This window comes from Canis aureus, chromosome 12 (assembly GCF_053574225.1).
Source record: "Canis aureus isolate CA01 chromosome 12, VMU_Caureus_v.1.0, whole genome shotgun sequence".
Lineage (NCBI taxonomy): Eukaryota > Metazoa > Chordata > Mammalia > Carnivora > Canidae > Canis > Canis aureus.
The window spans coordinates 6276379-6298215 of record NC_135622.1 but is presented as its reverse complement, the minus strand read 5'-3'; the positions used below and the strand labels follow the sequence as shown (position 1 = coordinate 6298215).

The following is a 21837-nucleotide window of genomic DNA, read 5'->3' as shown; positions in this document are numbered from 1 at the left end:
AAAAGCAAGACTGGCTCTCAGTTTCAGCCATCCCTCCCTGTGTTTTGAAAGGTGAGTCAGTTGGACATAAATCTAGTGTAAAGGTTTCTAGGCACATTCTGCAACCAAAAGCAAGGGGTAGTAGTTCTTTGGGTCACTGGGGCCTGGTCTTGACCTGGAGACAGGTGTTACAGTAGGGAAAATCCTGAATGGTGCCATTCAAAGCTTTGCACAGAGCTGGGGCCAGTGGGACTGCATACCTTTTCTCTGCTATGCCAAGGTCACTGAGACCCTGATCCCCACCATGCATCCCAGTAAGCCACCAAGGTAAACTGCCTCGATATGCTCTCCCAGAATTCTGCACTATCACACAGCCTTGAATCTCAGTTAGATGAGATTCTAATTCATTATGTGTAGGTGAATGCCTACGCAGTAGCACCTGTGTGAGCATCTACCTGCATCCCTGATAGATGTAGCCAGGGACACAAAGTTCTCTGGTTTGACTCTCCCATAGTAGGGCTACCTCCATGGCTTCCTAGCCTTCTATCTAAACATCTGACAGGTAGTTTGGGCAGCTTAGTATGGCAATTCAATTCTAAGAAAGAGAGACACCTTCCCTCGTGTGTAATACATTTGTAAGTCTCAAATTACTCAGATTGCAGTAGTCTAAACACTCTGGCCCTCAGTGCCAGTGTACTCAAGTCTATGCTTCCGGGTACGGGCTGCAGCTGCTCCCACGCTGGGTCATTGCTCTCTGCTAGTGCTACGAGAGTATAGGAACTACAGGACTAGCTAGAGCCCTAGAGTAAAAGGGTAAGCCTCACAGCAGTGCATTAAGCCTTCATGCAATGAGTATCCTCCGATGCATGAAGTAGTGATTCAGTCTATATTTGTGCAACTCCAAGGGAGGGGGAACTATTTCCTAAAATAATTCATCTTCAGACCCTTAAAGAATTATCCCTTGTTTTAAATTAAAGCTAGCTTCATTTAACATCCAGTCCTTTGTCTTACATATACCTCCAGGGGCCATATCAATTCTACCCATTCTTTCAAAGACAACTACCATGTTCCTGAGTCTCCTTACTTCAGCTCCTTCCATCGGTCCTCATCTGGTGGCTCAACTCTGAGCATGCTCCAGTACATCTCTGTGCCTCTTAAGTGTAGTACGAAGAGTGCAGTAGTCCGAGTGTGGGCTGGTGGGTACCAACTACAATGAGATTTATCACTCTCTTGTTATAGACGGTGTGCTTTTTTTGGTTATCGTATCAGAATTTCACTTGGTTAGCTAAATTTGCTAAAAAATATCATCTGCCTTTCCACTCTTCCTCACCTGTAATTAAGCAGTTGTTTGTGCATCGCCAGGTAGAAGTCGTACCATTCAAAGCACAATGCCTTAATTACGGTTTAGCTCACTATAATAATCATCGACTTCATCCTACTAGGCATGATCACTACCCAATGGAATTACCACTTTAGATGTTAGCTCAGGCTCCACCACCTTCGGCCCCAGAAATGAAAAGCTACCGGGCATTACATCAGCTCGGGGATTTTCGGACCAGCGAATTCCGGCCCGCGCGTTTTAGCCAGGCCGCCCTTTGTTAAGCCCCGCCTCCAGGACGACCTTCCTTGGCCCCGCCCCGAAGCCCGGCGGGGCCGCCGATTGGCTAGCTGGGGCGCCAATCCTAGCTCCGGGGCGGGCAGTGCCGGATAGAGCCGCCGATTGGCTAGCTGGGGCGCCAATCCTAGCTCCGGGGCGGGCAGTGCCGGATAGAGCCGCCGATTGGCTAGCTGGGGCGCCGCTTGATGGCGTCGGGCTGGGGCGCCGCTTGATGGCGTCAGGCTGGCCCGCCGCAGTCCCGGCGGTGGCCCGGGGGCGAAGGCCTCCCCTCTGAGAGGGCCTGCGACCCCAGCTTGCTGCGGCTACGGGGGGCGGAAACTGGAGGCACAGGCCTTCCCTACACTTCGCCATGAGTTTCCTGATCGACTCCAGCATCATGATCACCTCTCAGGTGAGCTATTGCCTCCCTCCCCAGAACCCCTCAGCCCCTCTTCCGTGAATTGTCTTCTCGGGGTTTCGGAGATGCCGGCTGACCCAGGGTCTGTCTCGCCCTTCTCGTCCGCCGCCTAGGCCTGCCTCTGCCTCATCGGTTTCCGGAGCGCGGGGAGAGTGTGGGACCTGCCCTCATAGCGGCCGGCCGCGCCCTCACCCCGCCTCTAGCTCCCCGCTGTCTCGTCCACTTTGGGGACAGTCACGGCGCCTCGGTGCTCAGAGCCGCTGCCTCGAAAAGAGCGCGGTCCCCGAAGCGCCCCCGAGCTTGTGGACCGCGCCGCTGACCCGGGAAGAGTGGTTCCGGGCGCGGAGTACGCTGCACGCCAATCGCAGCTGGCTCCCGGGGACACGTGGGCACCTTACTGGATACTTGGCAGATTCTCAGTCCAGATTGGCAGCACTTTGCTGTGGTCAGCTCAGAGATCTTCAAAGTACTGTAAGGTTTGGTTTGTGCACCAACACCGCATCCTTTCGTCCTTTTTCTGCTGCCCATGCTCCTCGGATCTTTTTCTTGACCCTCCTTTCTGACCCAGTGGGCACCTTCATTCATTCCTGCAGTCAGCCGACTTTTATCCACCATCGTATAAAAACTCTTGTGGGTACAAACGCAAATAAACACTAACTGCTTGTTCCATAGAAGCTTTGTTCAGGAAGCCTCTTGCTTTTTTAAAAATTTAAGTTCAATGAATTTACGTACAGTGTATTATTAGTTGCAGAGGTAGAGTTAAGTGTTTTATCAGTTGCATATAACAGCCAGTGCTCATTATATCACGTGCCCTCCTTAGTGCCCGTCACCCAGTACCCCATCCCTCCCATCTCCCCTCCAGTAACCCTCAGTTTGTTGCCTATGGTTAATAGTCACTTATGGTTTGTCTCCATCTCTGATTTCCTCTTATTCTTCCCTTCCTTTCCCTATGATCCTCTGTTTTCTTAAATTCCACATATGCGTGAAATCATGTAAGTGTCTTTCTCTGTTTGACTTATTTTGCTTAACATTATACCCTCTAGTTCCATCCATGTCATTGCAAATAGTAAGTATTCGTTTTTTATGGCTGAGTAGTATTCCAGTGTGTGTGTGTATGTGTGTGTGTGTGTATCACATCTTTATCCATTCATCTGTTGGTGGACATCTGGGCTCTTTCCATAGTTTGGGTATTGTGAACATTGCTGCTATAAACATTGGAGTACAGGTGCCCCTTCGAATCACTATATTTGTATCCTGTGGATAAATCCCTAGTAGTGCCATTGCTGGGTCATAGGGTAGAAGTCTCTTGCTTTTACTGGTTTTCATTGTTGAGCTACTCTGGTTTTTTGTTTTGTTTGTTTGTTTGTTTTTCTTCACAGCTTTTACTGTAGCACTAATACTTATGTAATTATGAATTTATTTTTTGATGTCCTGTTTTATCCAAGCCTTAATTCTGCCCCCCCCCTTAAGTACAAGTACTAAACACAATTATTAGCTGGCCAACTGTTAATATTTGTAGAAGCTCAGATTATCTAATCATTGATTTTTTTCCCCACTCTCCCAGTAGTTGAGTATATTTTCTTGCTCTTTTTTTTCAAGCGGCAAATGACAGAAACAGTTCATCTTGAACTGTTCAAATGAAACTAAATCTTTGACCCAGTTTTCATATTCCTTCATCCAAATGCTTCTGTCTTTGGAACAAAGCACTGTCCGTGTCTCTTGAAAAACTTTAATTATGGCATTTTTAGAAAGTATGAAACAAGGAACACTCTAATAAGATAACTTTTAAATTTTACCCTTAATATAGTTTTCAGAATTGTTTTTATTGGCTCATAATATTCAAATGTATTAACACACAAAAATCTGGACTCATAATTCTCTTGCTTTTCTAACTTTTCTTAGTCTTTTCTAATTTTTTCAAGGCTAATTGCCCTTTCTGACAATTCAGGTTTGTTTTTAGCCCAACTACCACCTCAAGAAAAATGACAATATTTCAGTAATTTTATTTTTTCACTCAATTTTTTTTTAAAGATTTTATTTATTTATTCATGAGAGAGAGAGGCAGAGACACAGGCAGAGGGAGAAGCAGGCTCCATGCAGGAAGCCTGATGTGGGACTCGATCCTGGGACTCCAGGATCACGCCCTGGGCTGAAGGCAGGTGCTAAACCGCTGAGCCACCCAGGGATCCCCTACACTCAATTTTTAACGGGAATGTGAATGAGGAGATTGGCATTGCATTATAGCCTCTAAGATTTTTTAACATGGATATAATTGATAAGTTGATGCAAAAAAACAAGTGGCTTCCTGATTTTTTTTACATTACTTTAACTTTCATATGTGCTTTCACACACAATATTAATTTTTTTAATTTTATTTATTTATTCATGAAAGACACACAGAGAGAGAGGCAAAGACAGGCAAGGGAGAAGCAGGCTCCATGCAGGGAGCCTGATGTGGGACTTGGTCCCGGGACTCGGGATCATACCCTGGGCCGAAGACAGGTGCTAAAGCACTGAACCAACCAGGGATTTCCCAAAATTTTAATACTCTTTACAAATGAGGAATTAAGACCCAAAGAATCGTTTGTGTTGACTATTCTCTGCCCATATATTTGTGTAGCTACTTCATCATTATTTTGGTATCAGTAAAAATGTCAGTTTAGAGAGGTTTGTCCTGACCTCCTACGCCCAACACAGTAGCACCCATTCCAGCCACCTTCAATCTCATTTTCTTGTTTTATTTTTTTAGCCTCTATCACTATTATTTATGTCTGTTTGATGTAAACTGCATGCGGTCCAGATTATTCTCTTTCTTGTTCTCTGCTGTATTCCCCAGCATCTAAATCAGCTGCTGAGGGGATCCTTGGGTGGCTCAGTGGTTTAGCGCCTGCCTTCGGCCCGGGGCATGATCCAGGAGTCCCGGAATCGAGGGCCACATCAGGCTCCCTGCATGGAACCTGCTTCTCCCTCTGCCTGTGTCTCTGCCTCTCTCTCTCATGAATAAATAAATAAAATCTTAAAAAAAAAAAATCAGCTGCTGATATGCAGAGGCCCAGTAAATATTAGGTAAATAGTTAGTTATGTTAGAAACTCCTCTTCCTCATTTTTCCTACTTTGTGTGAACTCAAAGATTTATTTTAAATGAAGTCTGTGGGGCGCCTGCCTGGCTTCATCATAAAGCATGTGACTCTTGATCTCAGAGTTGTGAGTTTGAGCCCCACATTGCATGTGGAGATTACTTAAATAAAACCTTGTTTTATTTTTTTTTTTTAAGATTTGTTTATTTATTTATTCATAGAGACACAGAGAGAGAGAGAGAGAGGCAGAGACACAGGCAGAGAGAGAAGTGGGCTCCATGCAGGAAGCCTGACATGGGACTTGATCCTGGATCTCCAGGATCACGCCCTAGACTGCAGGCGGCACTAAACCGCTGCACCACTGGGGCTGCCCAAAACCTTATTTAAAAAAAAAAAAAAAAGATTTTGTTGATTTGACAGAGCAAGAGAGCACAAGCAGGGAGAGCAGGAGAGGGAGCCCAATGCAGGGTTTGATCCCAGGACCCTAGGATCATGACTTGAGCCTAAGGCAGTTCCTTAACTGACTGAGCCACCCAGGCGCCCATTAAATAAAACTTTAAAAAATAAAATAAAATAAATAAGTAAATAAAATAAGACTGGGGGCACCTGGCTGACTTAGTCAGTAGGGCATGCATCTGCTGATCTCAGGGTCATGAGTTTGAGCTCTATGCTAGACATAGAGCCTACTTAAAGAAATAAAATTAATTAAATAAATAACTATTTCAGACTTCATTTATTTTTCTTGAGACAATCAGGTGTTTGTTCCATTCCCCTCATAATTTCTCTGAATCTTTATCACTGTGCTCAAAGCCCCTTTTCCATCCTCATCTCTTGAACTCTTAGCAGATGACCTTGCCTCCTACCATATCAGTAAAAGTGAGGACAAAAGATGGTCTCACTACGTTCTAGGTCTTAGTCTAAGCAGTTATATATGTCTGCCACCGTTCCCAGCTGCCTTCCTCCCCTGTCAGAAAATAAAGTGCCCCTTAGTCTTTAAGGTTGTCCTCTCTATCTGTACCTTTGATCTTTAGCATAACTTATGTAAAATGCTTAAAAGCAGAAGCTTTGGAATCAGCCATACAGACTTCAGATTTGATCCTGATTTTGACAATTATTATCAATGAATTCACTTCTCTAAACCTCAGTTTTCTCTGAAATGAGGATAATCACACATACTTTAGATTTTATGATTTAGTGAGATTATAGTGCTAAGTATTTAGAGTTCCTGGAATATAGTAAATGGTCAATAAAGTATAGTTGCTGCTAATCAGAGTAAATTATTAACATCATCAGTTCAGTTTCCCTGTTAGTTTTCACCACAACTAATTGGCCATAAGGAAATTTTATGTAAAAGATAAACTCCCAAAAAATAAAATGGAACATTCATTTAAAAGGACATAATGAAATGTGAAAAATGAAAAACAAAATTAAAAAGGTTTATTTGTGAAATACAAAGTATTTGAATACATCCAAATGTGTAGTGTAGGTTCGTGGTGATGCTATACCAATAAATGAATTTAATTTGTGGATTGTACCTAAGTCGTTCATTCATAGCAGTATACTTTTTTTTTTTTTGCTTGTTGAGTTGTCTTCTCATTTGATATCACATTTTCTTTTTCTTTTTTCCATAGAATTTTTTCCTTCATTAAGAAAAGTATCATTTTCCAAATACTGGGATTTGTACATTTGTAACTGATCTTTGCAATGCACTGTGAAAACCTTCCACAATACTGTCTGTTCTTGGTGCATTGTCACATGCCCCTTGAAGATGGTGACTATCTTTCTCATCTTTGTATCCCCAGCATTTAGTACAGCACATATAAGTTATCACTAAAAAAATTGAAGTTGAGTGTTCTTTAAGAACAAACCGTCTTTCACTGTGGACCATTTACCTATTTAGCAAACGTTAACGGAGAGCCTGCCATGTGCCAGGCATTGTGCAGGAGCTAAGAATACAGATTAGCATTCAAATATCCTTGTCCTCACAGAGTTTACAATCTAATGTCTAAGAAAGTGTGTTTAAATTGTACATTGCAAAACTGTGTGGCAGGTGCTTTGGAAATACAGGATAGAACAGGATTATATAAAAAGAGCGACATATCTTTGAGAGGTCAGAGAAGGCCTTCCAGGGGTAGTAATTAAGTTAAGACCAATAGAGAATGGAGAGAAGTTCCTGTCAGAGGACAATGTCCATAAAGTTCTTTATGTGAAAGAGTATTGTGTCTAAAGACCCATAGGCAGTTCCATGTGGCTGAAAATATGAGTTTGATGGACAGGAGGGACACAGCAAGAGGCTAGAGGAGCCTTCTAAACCATGCTCAAGAGTTTGTGCTTCCTCCTAAAGTTCATGGGAAGGCATAAAAGAATTTTATTCTGAAAGTTCCCAACCAGTATAAGAAAAGGGGAGTTTTGGGGCACCTGGTTGGCTAAGTTGGTAGAGCATCTGACTCTTGATCTCCAGTTGGTGAGTTTGAGCCCTGCATAGGGTTTAGATATTTAAAACAAAACAAAACTGTTTAAAACCCTGGGTGGCGCAGTGGTTTAGCGCCTGCCTTTGGCCCAGGGCGCGATCCTGGAGACCTGGGATCGAATCCCACGTCGGGCTCCCGGTGCATGGAGCCTGCTTCTCCCTCTGCCTATGTCTCTGCCTCTCTCTCTCACTGTGTGCCTATTATAAATAAATAAAAATTAAAAAAAATAAAGTTGTTTAAAAATAAAACAAAAAAGAAGAAAAGAAGAGCTGTGTCAGAGTGTGTGTGCCTGTACAGAGGATTCTGCTCACCAGTAAAAAACAAACCAGCTTTTAAGAACACTGAACAGTGCTATCATGTGGCTACTATCTCTGATGCCAGCTTGAATCAAAACTGACAAAGTGGGATCCTGCAATCTCTTGGTTTTACACTGAGAAGGAAACCATTTTATATGGATCAGGCAGGATTTTGGAGAAGATAGGAAAGTTCCGTGAAAGAAAATACATTTAAAAAAATCAGTTTTGGGGCACCTGGCTGGCTCAATGATTGAGCATCTGCCTTCGGCTCAGGTCGTGATCCTAAGGTCCTGGGATTGGAGCCTGCATCTCCCTCTGCCTGTGTTTCTGTACCTCTCTCTGTGTGTCTCTCTTGAGTGAATAAGTAAAATCTTTTTTTAAAAAAAATCTGCTTTTCTATCACTTTCCTTTTTTTTCTTAATTTTAACTCCTTTCCCATAAAGTTTTATTTTTTTAAATATAAATAGGCATCTACTCGGTGTCCATCGAAAGATGAATGGATAAAGAAGATGTGGTTTATGTATACAATGGAATATTACTCAGCCATTAGAAATTACAAATACCCACCATTTACTTCCACGTGGATGGAACTGGAGGGTATTATGCTGAGTGAAATAAGTCAATTGGAGAAGGACAAACATTATATGGTCTCATTCATTTAGGGAATATAAATAATAGTGAAAGGGAATAGAGAGGAAGGGAGAAGAAATGGGTAGGAAGTATCAGAAAGGGAGACAGCACATGGAAGACTCCTAACTTTGGGAAACGAACTAGGGGTGGTGAAAGGGGAGGAGGGCGGGGGGTGGGGGTGACTGGGTGGCGGGCACTGAGGGGGGCACTTGATGGGATGAGCACTGGGTGTTATTCTGTATGTTGGCAAATTGAACACCAATAAAAAATAAATTTATTATTAAAAAAAAAAAAGAAGGTGTAAATGCATGCTTTGAGTTTGTGTCTGTGTGTTGTGATATCTGACCAGGGATAATAAAACCTGTCTTTCATACCCACAATAAAATATATATATATATATATATATATATATATATATATATATTGGCATCTAATGTAAAGAGCAAGTTTCACTGGCTCATTTTTTGATTTGCTAGCTTCTCTAGCTAAAATGATAATCATAAGATTACAGGAAAAAGTATATACTTTCATTTTTGCCTAACTTAAACAATGTTCTTAAACATGGATAATTTCAAAACTTGAGCATTTTAACATCTTCTTCCAGTGTTATGGACTTTAATAAGTAGATCTTATATAAGTGGATCTGGTCTTTAATCTCTGAAATAAGTTAACTGGTTAGCAGACCTTTTATCTTAAAATAGTCTGTATTGGGCACTTCTCAAAAGATAATATGTATTAATATTCTATCTTCTTTCTCTCCAGATACTTTTCTTTGGATTTGGGTGGCTTTTCTTTATGCGCCAACTATTTAAGGACTATGAGGTAAGAGGAGATCATTTTGATTATGAGTCTACCAAATGAATTTAGATTGTTGTAAAATGGGCAAGAATGGGGTACCTGGGTGGCTCAGTCAGTTGAGTGTCCAACTCTTGGTTTCGGCTCAGGTTATGATCTCAGGGTCAAGAGATCAAGCCCCCTGTTGGGCTCTGCACTCAGCATGGAGTCTGCTTGAGATTCTCTCTTCCTCTCCCTCTGCCCCTCTCCCTTCTTGTGTGTGCACTTTCTCTCTCTCTAAAATAAATAGATCTTTAAACATAAAAATAAAATAAAATGGACAAGAAAAATGCCTCTGTTCAAGGAAAGTCATGATCACTTCCAAGATAGGAAGTTTTAGCCAAATGAGTACTATATAATTCTTAAGTTGGAGAATATGATTAGGCTTAGTTGATGTTAAAAAAAAAAAAAAAAAGCAAATCCTATGTAGCCCAGGAGCAAAACTGACATGCCTTAGTAATATCAGTATAGTAGACAGTTATTTTTTGGAAGAGAATTTCACTTACAGTGTCTCCTAAATGTTCTCATTTATTTGGGTATCTGACCTTCAATGTTAAGGACTAATCTTACATCCTAAGTTAATACCAAAATCTTAAGTCTAACCTGGTTCTTAAGCCTTGAGTTCATAGAGGAGTACCTGGGTAGCTCAGTCCATTAAGCATCTGCCTTCAGTTCAGGTCATGATCCCAGGGTCCTGGAATCAAGCACCACATTGGATTCCCTGCTCAGCGGGGAATCTGCTTCTCTCTCTCCCCCCTCTGGTACTCTCTCTCGCTCTCAAATAAATAAATATCTTTTTTAAAAAAGCCTTGAGTTCATACAAACACCAACCTAGACTAGACATTTCGTAATTAATCCTCACTTAGTAATAATAAGCTCAATGGTTGTAGACTACTTTTAGATCATTCTAGATGTTCACCATTAAACCTCTCCAGGGAGTTTGGTTTGTTGTCTGAAAGAGTCCAGGATTCTAGAGATTCTGCTCTGCTGGATACTTTAAGCTCTCACCACCACCACCGCCCCCCCCCCCCCCCCCCCCGCCCTGGGGTAGGTTCCAGAACTGGTTTGAGGTCTGCAGAGTATTGAAGAAACTGTTTTAGCACAAACCTATATATATGTAATAAATCTGTCCTTTTTATGTCAGTGTGCATCAGGAATTCTGAGTGCTGCTTCTGACCCTGTCACTTCATCTTGTGCTTTAAATGTTTCATCCACAAGAGGATGATGGTAGTAGTGACCCATAATTTAAAAATACTACCTACTTCCATCTATCTTTTTAGCTCCAGGCAAGTTTATATTAGGGCCTCATTTCCAGTGACTTGAGAATTTTTTCATTAAGTTTTCTGACTTGTGACCAGATTATCAATTAAATATTTCATGCAAGGAAATGACTTGTGTTCTCTGTTTGACTTTTAATAGGTACGTCAGTATGTGGTACAGGTGATCTTCTCTGTGACTTTCGCATTCTCTTGCACCATGTTTGAGCTCATCATCTTTGAAATCTTAAAGGTATTAAATAGCAGGTGAGTGAGTACTAATTAGCTCTTCTTGTGAAGATACCTGTGTGATCAATCAGGTGGAAGCCTTAACCTGAGTTCCATTGTTGAAAAATCCATGTTTTAGTTTAATCTCAGTAACTAAAAATCATAGCAAATATGTATCCCAGTCACCAAATAACTGGTTTGACACAGATTGTGAAGTAGACAAAAAAAAAGGTCTAACCATAGCTCTGAGGAGTTGAGATTGTGGCTGTGAGAGCCTGGGTTCCAGGCTTCATTCCTAGAAGTTTTATTCTTCTCAGGCTATTCTTTGAATCCTGCTAATGGCCCTTCCTCCAAGTTAGTTATGTCTGGGCTTCTCTGAAGTCTGAACCCAGCTTTCACTAACTGAAGTTACCTTTGTTGATTTCAGGGGCATGGTCAAGTCTGTCTGAACTTAGTCTTCTTTATTTATTTATTATTCCTTTTAAAAGATTTTATTTATTTATTCATAGAGATGCAGAGAGAGGGAGAGAGGCAGAGACACAGGCAGAGGGAGAAGCAGGCTCCATGTAGAGAGCCTGATGTGGGACTCAATCCAGGGTCTCCAGGATCACGCCCTGGGCTGCAGGTGGCGCCAAACCGCTGCGCCACCTGGGCTGCCCAACTTAGTCTTCTTTAAAGCATATTTTAAAAGCAACTCCTATTCCCCTCCAAATAACAAACCTATTGTTTATTAGACAACCTGTCCAAAATATTTCTTGCTTGTTAAACTACAAACTTGAAATTTTTTTGTTTTTTTGGGTTTTTTAAAGATTTTATTTATTTATTCATGATAGACATAGAGAGAGAGAGAGAAAGGCAGAGACACAGGCAGAGGGAGAAGCAGGCTCCATGCAGGGAGCCTGACACGGGACTCAATCCCGGGACTCCAGGATCGCACCCTGGGCTGAAGGCAGGTGCTAAATCGCTGAGCCACCCAGGGATCCCCCCAAACTTGAGTTCTTAAAGACCATTGTTTGTGTGTGCATTATATCAGCTATTTTATGATGACTTTGTAGTTTTTATCACTGCATGGAAAAATCTTTTAATAAAGTGGCATTTGACTCTATAGTCAGGAATCAGTGCTGAGCTAAGTTGTATAACTTACTTCAGACTTGAGACTTACGGAGAGACTGTATTCTCAGATTCATTTGAGAATCAGAGTTGATAATTAATGTCTCTTGATGGATAAATCAAGAATTCATAGCATGTTAAAACAAAGTATGTCCTGACTCTTATATTAAACTAGTTCTTTAATAATCAAAACCTTTTTTAGATAAGCAAGATACAGGTCATATGACTAATGAGAATAGACCAACATTCTTTAACTTGCTAATTACAAATAATAAATCAGGGATCCCTGGATGGCTCAGCGGTTTAGTGCCTGCCTTTGGCCCAGGGCGTAGTCCTGGAGTCCCGGGATCGAGTCCCAGGATCCCAGGATTGAGTCCCACATCGGGCTCCCTGTGTGGAGCCTGCTTCTCTCTCTGCCTCTCTCTCTCTCTCTCTCTCTCTCTCTCTGTCTCCCATGAATAAATAAATAAATAATATTTAAAAAACAAAAAAACAAATAATAAATCACAGTTGGGAACTTTGCTCTCTAACCAGAGGTCATCAAGTAGTTCAGTAAAGCGCTAGATAATAAACATTTGAGGCTTTGTGGGTTATACAGTTTCCATAACAGCTACTCAGCTATGCTGTTGTAGAGTGAAAGCAGCCATGGGTGATGTATAAACAAATAGGTGCGGCTCTGTTCCAGTAAAATCTCACTTATAAAAGCAAATGTTAGGTGGTTCAGTGGTTTAGCGACGGCCCAGGGTGTGATCCTGGAGTCCCGGAATTGAGTCCCACATCAGGCTCCCTGCATGGAGCCTGCTTCTCCCTCTGCCTGTGTCTCTGATGAATAAATAAATAAAATCTACCTCTCTCTCTCTCTCTCTCATGAATAAATAAAATCTTTTTTTAAAAAAAGGCAGATGTCAAAAAAGTAAAATAAAAGCAGATGTCTGGCAGGTAATAGTTTGCTGACCACTTATCTAAGTGTCCAAAGAAAAGACTATGGCTCAAATATTCTACACCCAAAATTGTGTTTGGTAGGAGATGTCTCCAACTTTTAACTCATTTATAATTAATTCATATAGTAAGACACATCACTCAGTTACTTTGATATATATTTCTTAAATAGTTTATCTTAAAGAATATAGGAAGTTGCATTGGTGAAATCTGGTTGTTATTTGGGTGCTTTTGGGGGGCTTCTGTTTGTATAGACTAAGACATATTCAGTTACACCTATTTCCTTCATACTAACATTTGGCCCTGCTGTGTAACAGAGTAAAAAGTTGTCAGTAGATCTAGACTAAATGGTATTGGCTTTCCGTAGCATAGCTTTTAATGAATAGCTCTTTGTTTTATGATGCCTGCCCGTCCATTTTGAGGGGAACAATTTTGAGGGAAAACAATGAAACTCGTTTTCATGTTTCTCTTGAAAGAATGTTGTTGAAGAAAGACCTTGTTAATTGCCTTCACATTCTCTTTAGTAAATCTTTGGAGAAATTTCATTATGGTCTTGGTAATAATTCAGTAATAATAAATCACTAATAATTATGTTTCCTTGAAGCAATTGGTTTTCCTATAGCACTGTCACTTACATTTAACTGATCAGATTTTCTGTTTCACATCAACCATTGGAAACTTCAAGCTAAATTTATGATCCACTCATATCAAGTTTTTAGAACTCTGTGGTGTGCATTTTCATAATAGTCATCAGGCCTGGCCTGCTTTTATACCTATCTTTTCCCACTTTCTTACAGTTAATTTCATCACCCTGTATTTTATATATCCTCATAAGCCACTTAACTACCTAACTCTTTGAAGACCCACGTGTAAGTTTAAAATCTGCAAATACAAAAGACAGCATCAATAAAGTGAACAGATTCCCCAAGAACGAGAAAAAATTTTTGTAAATTACTTATCTGATAAGAGACGTCTGTCTAGTATATATAAAGAACTCTTAATAGTTCAATAATAAAAAGACAACACATTGAAAAATGGATAAAAGATCTGACTTGGCATTCCTCCAAACAAGATACAGATGGCCAGCGGGTCCCTGGGTGGCTCAGTGGTTTAGCACGCCTGCCTTTGGCCCAGGGTGTGATCCTGGAGTTCCGGGATCGAGTCCCACATCGGGCTCCCTGCATGGAGCCTGCTTCTCCCTCTGCCTGTGTCTCTGCCTGTCTCTCTCTCTTTCTCTTATGAATAAATAAATAAATAAATAAATAAATAAATAAATAAATCTTAAAAAAAAAAAACAGATGGCCAATAAACACATGGAAAGATGCTCAGCATCATTAGCCATTGGCAGGGAAGTGGCAATCAAAACCACAATGAGCTACCACTTGATACCCACCAGGATGACTATAATCAAAAAGACAGTCACAAATGTAGGCGAGGCTGTGGAGAATTTGGAACCCTCCTATACTGCGGGGGAGAATGTCAAATGGTGCAGCCACTCTGGGAAATAGTGGCAGGCCTCAAAAAATTAAGTAGTTATCACATGACCCAGCAGTTCCACTCCTGGGTATATCCCTAGACAGAAATGAAACATGTCCACACAAAAGTTTGTACCCAAATATTCATAGCATCACTGTTTATAATAGCTTAAAAGTGAAACAATCCAAATGTCCAGCAACTAATGAATGGATAAACAAGATGTGGCATATCCATACAATTGAATGAATATTATCTTGCCATAAATAGGAATGAAGTATCAATAGATGCCATAGCATGGGTGAACCTTGGAAATATGCTAAGTGAAAGAAAGCAGACATAAGACAACGTGTAATGTCCAGAATAGACAAATCCATAGTGACAGAAAATAGATTAGTGTAGGAAGTTGGGAGAAAAGGAGAGCTAATGGGAACAGATACACTATGGAGTGATGAAATACTCTAAAACGTATTTTGGTGATGGTTGCACAACTTTGTGAATATATTAAAACCATTGAATTATTTATACCTTAAATAGGTGAATTATATCTCAATAAAATTGTTTAAAAAAATCCACAGATGGGCGTTGGGCAAAATGGGTGAAGGGGAGTGGGAGATACAGACTTCTAGTTACAGAGTGTGTTAAGTCAAGGGAATAAAAGGTATAGCACTAAAAAAAAGCCCTAAAATTTTTTTAATCAATTCATAAAATACAGTTTATAAGCAGTAATAAAAATAATGATGTAAAAGAAATATTTAAGTCTTTATAGTACATATTACTATTAACACTTATTTTCTTTTAATTATGAGACTCCCAGTGGTAAGTGAAACGATAGTCATTCTACTACTGATAGTATATGTTGTTATGTTCTTATACACTGCCTATGAATATAACTAGAGCATTAACATTCTCATTTGGATAGGTAAAATTCTTAGGAAGTTAGGATGTTCATCTATACGTTTCAGAACTCTAAAATATATTCTTTAACCTCTATAAACAATCAGACAGGAGCTTGCTTACCTAATTGAATGGGATATATTCGGTATTGAGTTCAAAGAGCAAGAGATCTTTTAGAAAACTGAAGAGAAGGAAAGTTCCTGCCTTCTTCCCCTCCTATTGATATTCTTTGATATTTATTTCAGTTCCCGTTATTTTCACTGGAAAATGAACCTGTGTGTAATCCTTCTGATCCTGGTTTTCATGGTGCCTTTTTACATTGGCTATTTTATTGTGAGCAACATCCGACTATGTGAGTATTTATAATCGTGAGTATTTTACCCTCTCGTGTCAGCACATAGATCGAAATGAGGATTTGTGGGGATTGAGGCTTTGGAAAGCTCCATTTCTATGTAACTTTCAGTAGCAACTGTTGTTTGGGGTGCCTCACACACAGCCTCTTAAAAAGTTTGGCATAAAATCAATGTTGAATAGTTAGGTAATTGGTGCTACTACAGCTATACTTCTGTCTCTACTAGAATATCCCCCTTAACTCAACCCCCATCTTAATTTCAGCCAATTTCTTCTTACAGTGATTAGGATGCTTTCTCTAAAATCTGTATTACTCCATCACTCATTTGCCAAGTGAACAAGCCAGTCAAATATTAGTTAGCATGATTCCATGTACGTAAGTAGAGCAAGCTCTGAAATACATATCTATTTAACCTCACAGTCTCTCTCTTCCTTCCTAGTGCATAAACAGCGATTACTCTTCTCCTGTCTCTTATGGTTGACCTTCATGTACTTCTTCTGGAAACTAGGAGATCCATTTCCTATTCTCAGCCCAAAACACGGTAAATGTCTTATGTGGTGGGGAGGGGGAAATAATTTTTTTTATCATTTTCTAATTTTGAAAAATAATGACTATTTATAAACTTCTGATTATGGCACATATAACAAGTTATTTCTCTAAAAACAGTCTGGTTGTGGTTTTTGTTGTTTTTGTTTTTGTTTTTTTTAGATTTTTTATTTATTCATTCGTGAGAGAGAGAGGCAGAGACACAGGCAGAGGGAGAAGCAGGCTCCATGCAGGGAGCCTGACATGGCACTCGATCCCGGGTCTCCAGGATCACGCCCTGGGCTGAAGGCGGTGCTAAACTGCTGAGCCACCCAGGCTGCCCAACAGTCTGGTTTTAAATTGAATTTCCCTTCATTCTAGGAAATACCAAATGCTGGCTTTGGAAACTACTTCTGTGATTTTAGAGCAGGCAGTTTTGACCTTAGGTTAGTGAATGAACTTCAGGAGAGCAAGGGGTAGGGGAAGTTGTCTTTAACTTAAAACTTCTGATATTGTATGCAGAATTATGGGGAAATATTTATATGTTTATTTGGAATTAAAGTATCCATAAGCTTTTATAAGACTCTGAAAGCAGTCAGTGACCCAAAAGGTAAATGACCACTGCTCAAGTGATGATATATGTTGTCTTTAGGGAGTATATGTAAAATTTGGGAAAAAGCAGTGACATAAAACATAAAAATAGTAGATAAAGAAAAGCTTTCTAGGAATCAGTATGTCTCCTTACACAAAAAAGTTCATTTTAAATACAAGAGCAGGGGCACCTGGCTGGCTCAGTTGGTAATGTGTGCAACTCTTGATCTTGGGGTCATAAGTTTGAGCCCCACGTTGGGGGTAGAGATTACTTAAACAAATAAATACTCAAAAAATATATTTAAATATAAGAGCAAATCATAGAGCCCTAATTTCTGTGCTAAAAACCATGAATAGTAAAGTGTCAGCTAAAAGCCCTTCCAGAACTACTTCAGAAATATATGTGTGAATATAGATATATATGCCATCTGTAAGGAATATACTGGTACTTTGATACTGGAGATTTTTTTTTTTAAGATTTTACTTATTTGAGAGAGACAGAGATAGTGAGAGGAGGATCAGGGCAGAAAGGGAAAAGCAGGCTCCCTCCTGAGCAGGGAGCCCAACATGGGGCTCAATCCCAGGACCTGGGATCATGACATAAGCCAAAGGCAGATGCTCAACTGACTGAGCCACCCAGGCACCTGGAGGTTTAAAAAAACACATACATCTATTCATTTTACTCTCATGCTGTATCAGGATTCTTATAGCAGAAAACAGAATCTACTCTAACAAGTTTAAATCAGAAATTTATTTCAAGGCATTAGGGAGTTTATAGAATTTTTAGGAAAGCAGGACATCAAACTTAAATGCTGCATAGTGAAGAGTAACATACAATCATACCACAGTAGTCAACTGGTTAAAAACCCCACTGAAGTTGTCACTGCCCCTGGGGACCTGTGACATCAGGGATCAGATAGAGGACCTCTGCTCCAGTGGCCACAGATCCCAAGTGCTGTCCACACTCCCATGTTAATTCACTTCTACATTTGAGGTCTCACATAGGCATGTGAATTTGATACAGCCCAGGTACATTCAGAACCTTAGCTTCAAGGAAATCTGGGAAAGAATATTTGGCTTTCTAGATTCTGTAATACCAGAAGACCATGCTAGAAAGGAATCAGAGTGAATGTTGAGTAAACCAGTGTCTAGAATCTACCATGAATCCATTTGTGTCTACTCCTTGCCTGAAGCAGGGATCTGATGGAAAGAGGTTTTGAGATTATGCTGCAAGAGGATCAGAGAAAATGCACAATTTTAAAAATCATATGCAGGGGTCCTTGGGTGGCTTAGTCAGTTAAGCGTCTGCCTTAGGTTCAGGTCATGATATCAGGGTCCTGGGATTGAGCCTGGTTTCGAGGCTCCCTGCTTAGTGGGGAGTCTGCTCCTCCATCTGTCCTTCTCACTGCTTGTCTGTGTGCTCGCACGCACTCACTCTCATATAAATAAATAAAATCTTTAAATAAATAAATAAAAAGCGTATGCACTATCCTAACTTTTTTTTTTTTAAGATTTTTATTGATTTAATCATGAGAGAGAGAGAGAGAGAGAGAGGCAGAGACACACAGGCAGAGGGAGAAGCAGGCTCCCTGCAGGGAGCCCGATGTGGGACTCGATCCTGGGACCCCGGGATCACTCCCTGAGCTGAAGGCAGATGCTCAACCGCTGAGCCACCCAGGCGTCCCTATTCTATTTTTAAATTAGAAATAGCTATTATGAAATTTCAAATAACATTTAAGAAGGTCAAAAAAGTTAAACACAGGCAGCCCCGGTGGCACAGCGGTTTGGTGCCGCCTGCAGCCCAGGGTGTGATCCTGGAGACCCGGGATCAAGTCCCACATCGGGCTCCTTGCATGGAGCCTGCTTCTCCCTCTGCCTCTCTGTCTCTCTCTGTGTGTGTGTGTGTGTGTGTGTGTGTGTGTGTCTCATGAATAAATAAATAAAATCTTAAAAAAAAAAAGTTAAACACTAGGTTACCAGAAACATTCAAACTATTAGCATGGTCTACGAGACCTTCCAGGACCTGACTACTGCTGTCTTTCTCTCTGTGTCTGTCCTATAGCCCTACTGAATTACTTGAAGTTTCTAGAGCTGTTCTGTTAGGACATTCCTTCACCTCTTGTTTATCTAGAAAATGCCTATTCTTGCAATATTCAACTCTTGTCAATTCCTCTTAAGATCTTTTAGGCCATCACTAGGAGATATTAATTGTTCCCACTTCAATGTACTTCTCTCACCTCTAACCATTATATTACTTGTTACCTTTTCTGACTTCCTCATTATCTCGCAAGCTCCATGAGGAACTTGGGGTCAAAATCTGTATCTTGTCTTTGTATCCCCTGTGTCTAGTATGGAACCTCGCACATAAATGTTTAGTGCATGTTTACTTAATCAGTGAATAAAAAAAAAAAAAACAATTTCAGGCTCTCCAAGGTAGTAGAAGAGTTTAAGAATGTAACACTCTGGATAGGAATTTAGGGTTTGCTAATATGATTAGCATGCACATGTCCATGTAGGGAAGGATTTGGAGTAGAGAGGCCTTGACAATATAGCTCTCAATATGAACTATTTCAAATAAGCCCAAGAGAGACAAATTCGTAATATCAGAAACAAGGCACAAGAATGATAAAAGGCCCCCAAAGCTGTTTACAATGATAGCACACACGTGCAGCCCAAAGACAAGACTCTGATATCTGTCTTCAGCTTTTTCCTTGTGAGCAGTGAGTTCACGTGACCAGTGTAGCCAGATCAAGCCTCAGGAAAGATGAAGACCATCACATCTTTTCTATCTTAGTCCTTTTTTTTCCAAATTCTATAGAGATATTGTAAAGAAGACACTGGGGGGAAGAACAAGGAGATAGTTTTAGTTTTAATCTTTCCTTTATGCTCCAGGAAATAAGCATTTCGATTTTGCATCTGGTGTCTAATTGACTGGACTCAGGGAAGTAAGTAGGAACAAAGTTTTAGGCAATGGATGAGAAGCAGCCAGGCTTACCCTGCCATCCTTGAGCCTTTCCAGGACTATCCCAGCAACCAGTATGACTTATTACTGTGGAGACCACAAAAAGACAGTAAGACCTAATTCTTACCTGTAATGAAAAGATGTCTGTAAAAGTACTCCTTGTGCAGTGCCTGAACCTAGGAATGTTGGAAGGCATTCCATAGTGGAAAAGAGTAAGGGAGGCTAAGAAAGTACATGAAGTGCACAAAAATTAATAAAAATTAAGTGTATGCCACTTCATCCATCTGTCTTTCCATTTATTAGCTAGAAAAACAAGTAACAATTGACCTTAACTTCATAGAAATGCTAGGATTAAATAAATAGTATCTTCAAAGTTTTAGACCAAGAAAAGATATTTAATAAAGGGACATCGCCTTAAAGGGAATAAAAGTAGAGGGGACATTTTTCTAGTTTCTTATGTTTAATAACCTGTATTAATCCCTTGGGCTTTTTTGTTACTAGATGAAAATTATATACCTACAGTCTGTAAACATTTGCTGAACATCTCCCATGTGCCAGGCAGTAAGAAAAACAAACATCAATAAGACATGATTTCTTCCTATAAAGAGGATGTAAAGAGGTATGTGGGAAGTAGAATCAACAGAATTTGGATGAGGATTTAGTCATTCATTTAACATTCCACAAATATTTTTTGAACACCTAATTTTACTTTAAGTACTGGAGATACAGCCATAAACAAAACAAACTTGGTTTCTGCCCTCCTGAAACAGCCTTTGGTAGGAAGGATTGAACAGTAAATATATAGACAAATAATTGCCAATTGTGATCATTATGAAGGAGCAAACAGATTACAGTGATAGACAACAATGCAGATAAGGATGTAAAATTAGATGCAAGTGCCTAGTCAGCCTTTCTGAGGAAGTATTTTAAGCTGAGATTTAAAGAACAAGACCAAAGATAGACCCAGCAATGGCAACAGCACAAGACACATGTAAAGCCGTGAGGCAAAAAAAAAAACAAACAAAAACAAACTAGTGTACTCAAGGGGAAGTAAAAGACAATGGAGACTAGTGGTATAGATTTTTCTGTTTTGGTGACTAGATGGTTGATGATGTCATTCTCTAGGATAGGTTATGCAGAAGAAGGAGGGTAATTCGAACTTGGGATATGTTGAATTTGAGTTATGCACATCCAAGTGACGTTCAATGTGCAGTTGGATACACAAGTTGGCAATTTAGGAGAAAGGTATGGACTTATTAGTCCTCCTGGAAATAACTCCAGGAATCTAAAAATTTAGGCACCATTAGCTAAATGCCATAGATGAACCTGGGGAAATAGGCAGAATTACCCATGGAAAATGTATAGAGTGAAATGATGGAGGATTCTGGCCCATTCTGAGCAGAGAAAGACCAAGAAAATAAAATAACTAGAGAAGTAAAGGGGATGACTGAGGGAAATGGTGTAAAAGCTAAGAAAGGAAAATAATTTTAAATAGTATCACAAAAGATTAAACAAAGATCAATTCCAAATGGATTGGAAATATCATTGAATTTTGCAACCAGAGGAAAATTTGTGACCATATCACAGTAATGGTTAAGAGTATAGGCTGTGGCGCTTGGGTTTGAATCCTAACTCCCATTTACTAGCTGTGTGGCCTTAACTAAGTTACTTACCCTCTCAGTACTTCTATGTCCTCATCTGTAAAATGAGGTTTTTCGATAATACCTGCCTCATAGGGCTATATCATGAGGAGTAAATGAGTTAATACTGCTTCAGGCAGTGCCTAGTACATAACAGGTGTTTGATGGATATTGCCAATACAATTATTAGTGAAAGCAGTTTTCTTCAGGTAGGAGAATGGGATGAAAGTTGAATTGCAGCCAGTTGATGAATTAATGGAGGTGAAAAAGAGGTGATAGTAAGTGTAAGTTCCTTTCAAGAAGTTTGGCTGCAAAGGGTGAAATAGAGGATTGACAACTAGAGGGAAACTTCAAGGCTAAGGACAGACTTTCTTCAGAAGAAGACTTGAAACTGAAGGAAAGAACCAGCAAGGAAGAAAAGATTGAAGATAAAAGAGAGAGGACAGGTGATAGAACAAGATTCTAGAAGAGGTAGAAAAGGAATAAGATCAAAGCACAAGTAGAGAAGTCTTAGCTTCTTGGCTCAAGCTTACTCTTGTTAGGAGGGAACAAGTTGGGAGGA

The 21837-nt window shown here is 40.1% G+C and overlaps 1 protein-coding gene and 1 long non-coding RNA gene across 12 annotated transcripts in view; one reads left to right on the top strand and one right to left on the bottom strand.

The window, feature by feature from the left end:
• LOC144280472 (uncharacterized) overlaps positions 1–1635 on the bottom strand; it is a 99344-nt gene extending 97709 nt beyond the window's left edge. For 2 of the 9 annotated variants that reach the window (XR_013348871.1, XR_013348875.1), the window contains exon 1: positions 1310–1628. This is a non-coding gene — a long non-coding RNA (uncharacterized LOC144280472). Of the gene's footprint in view, positions 1–1309 lie in introns of all 9 variants that reach the window. The other 7 variants (XR_013348869.1, XR_013348876.1, XR_013348873.1 and 4 more) reach the window with 6 other exon arrangements.
• Positions 1636–1770: 135 nt separating this feature from the next.
• The window catches only part of GPR89A (G protein-coupled receptor 89A), a 61267-nt gene continuing 41200 nt past the window's right edge, over positions 1771–21837 (top strand). The window contains exons 1-5 of one of the 3 annotated variants that reach the window (XM_077842527.1): positions 1771–1988; positions 9231–9290; positions 10722–10825; positions 15451–15557; positions 15997–16098. In XM_077842527.1, the coding sequence (XP_077698653.1) occupies positions 1947–1988; positions 9231–9290; positions 10722–10825; positions 15451–15557; positions 15997–16098 (415 nt within the window). In that variant the 5' untranslated portion in view covers positions 1771–1946. The remainder of the gene's footprint in view (positions 1989–9230; positions 9291–10721; positions 10826–15450; positions 15558–15996; positions 16099–21837) is intronic. The other 2 variants (XM_077842528.1, XM_077842529.1) reach the window with 2 other exon arrangements.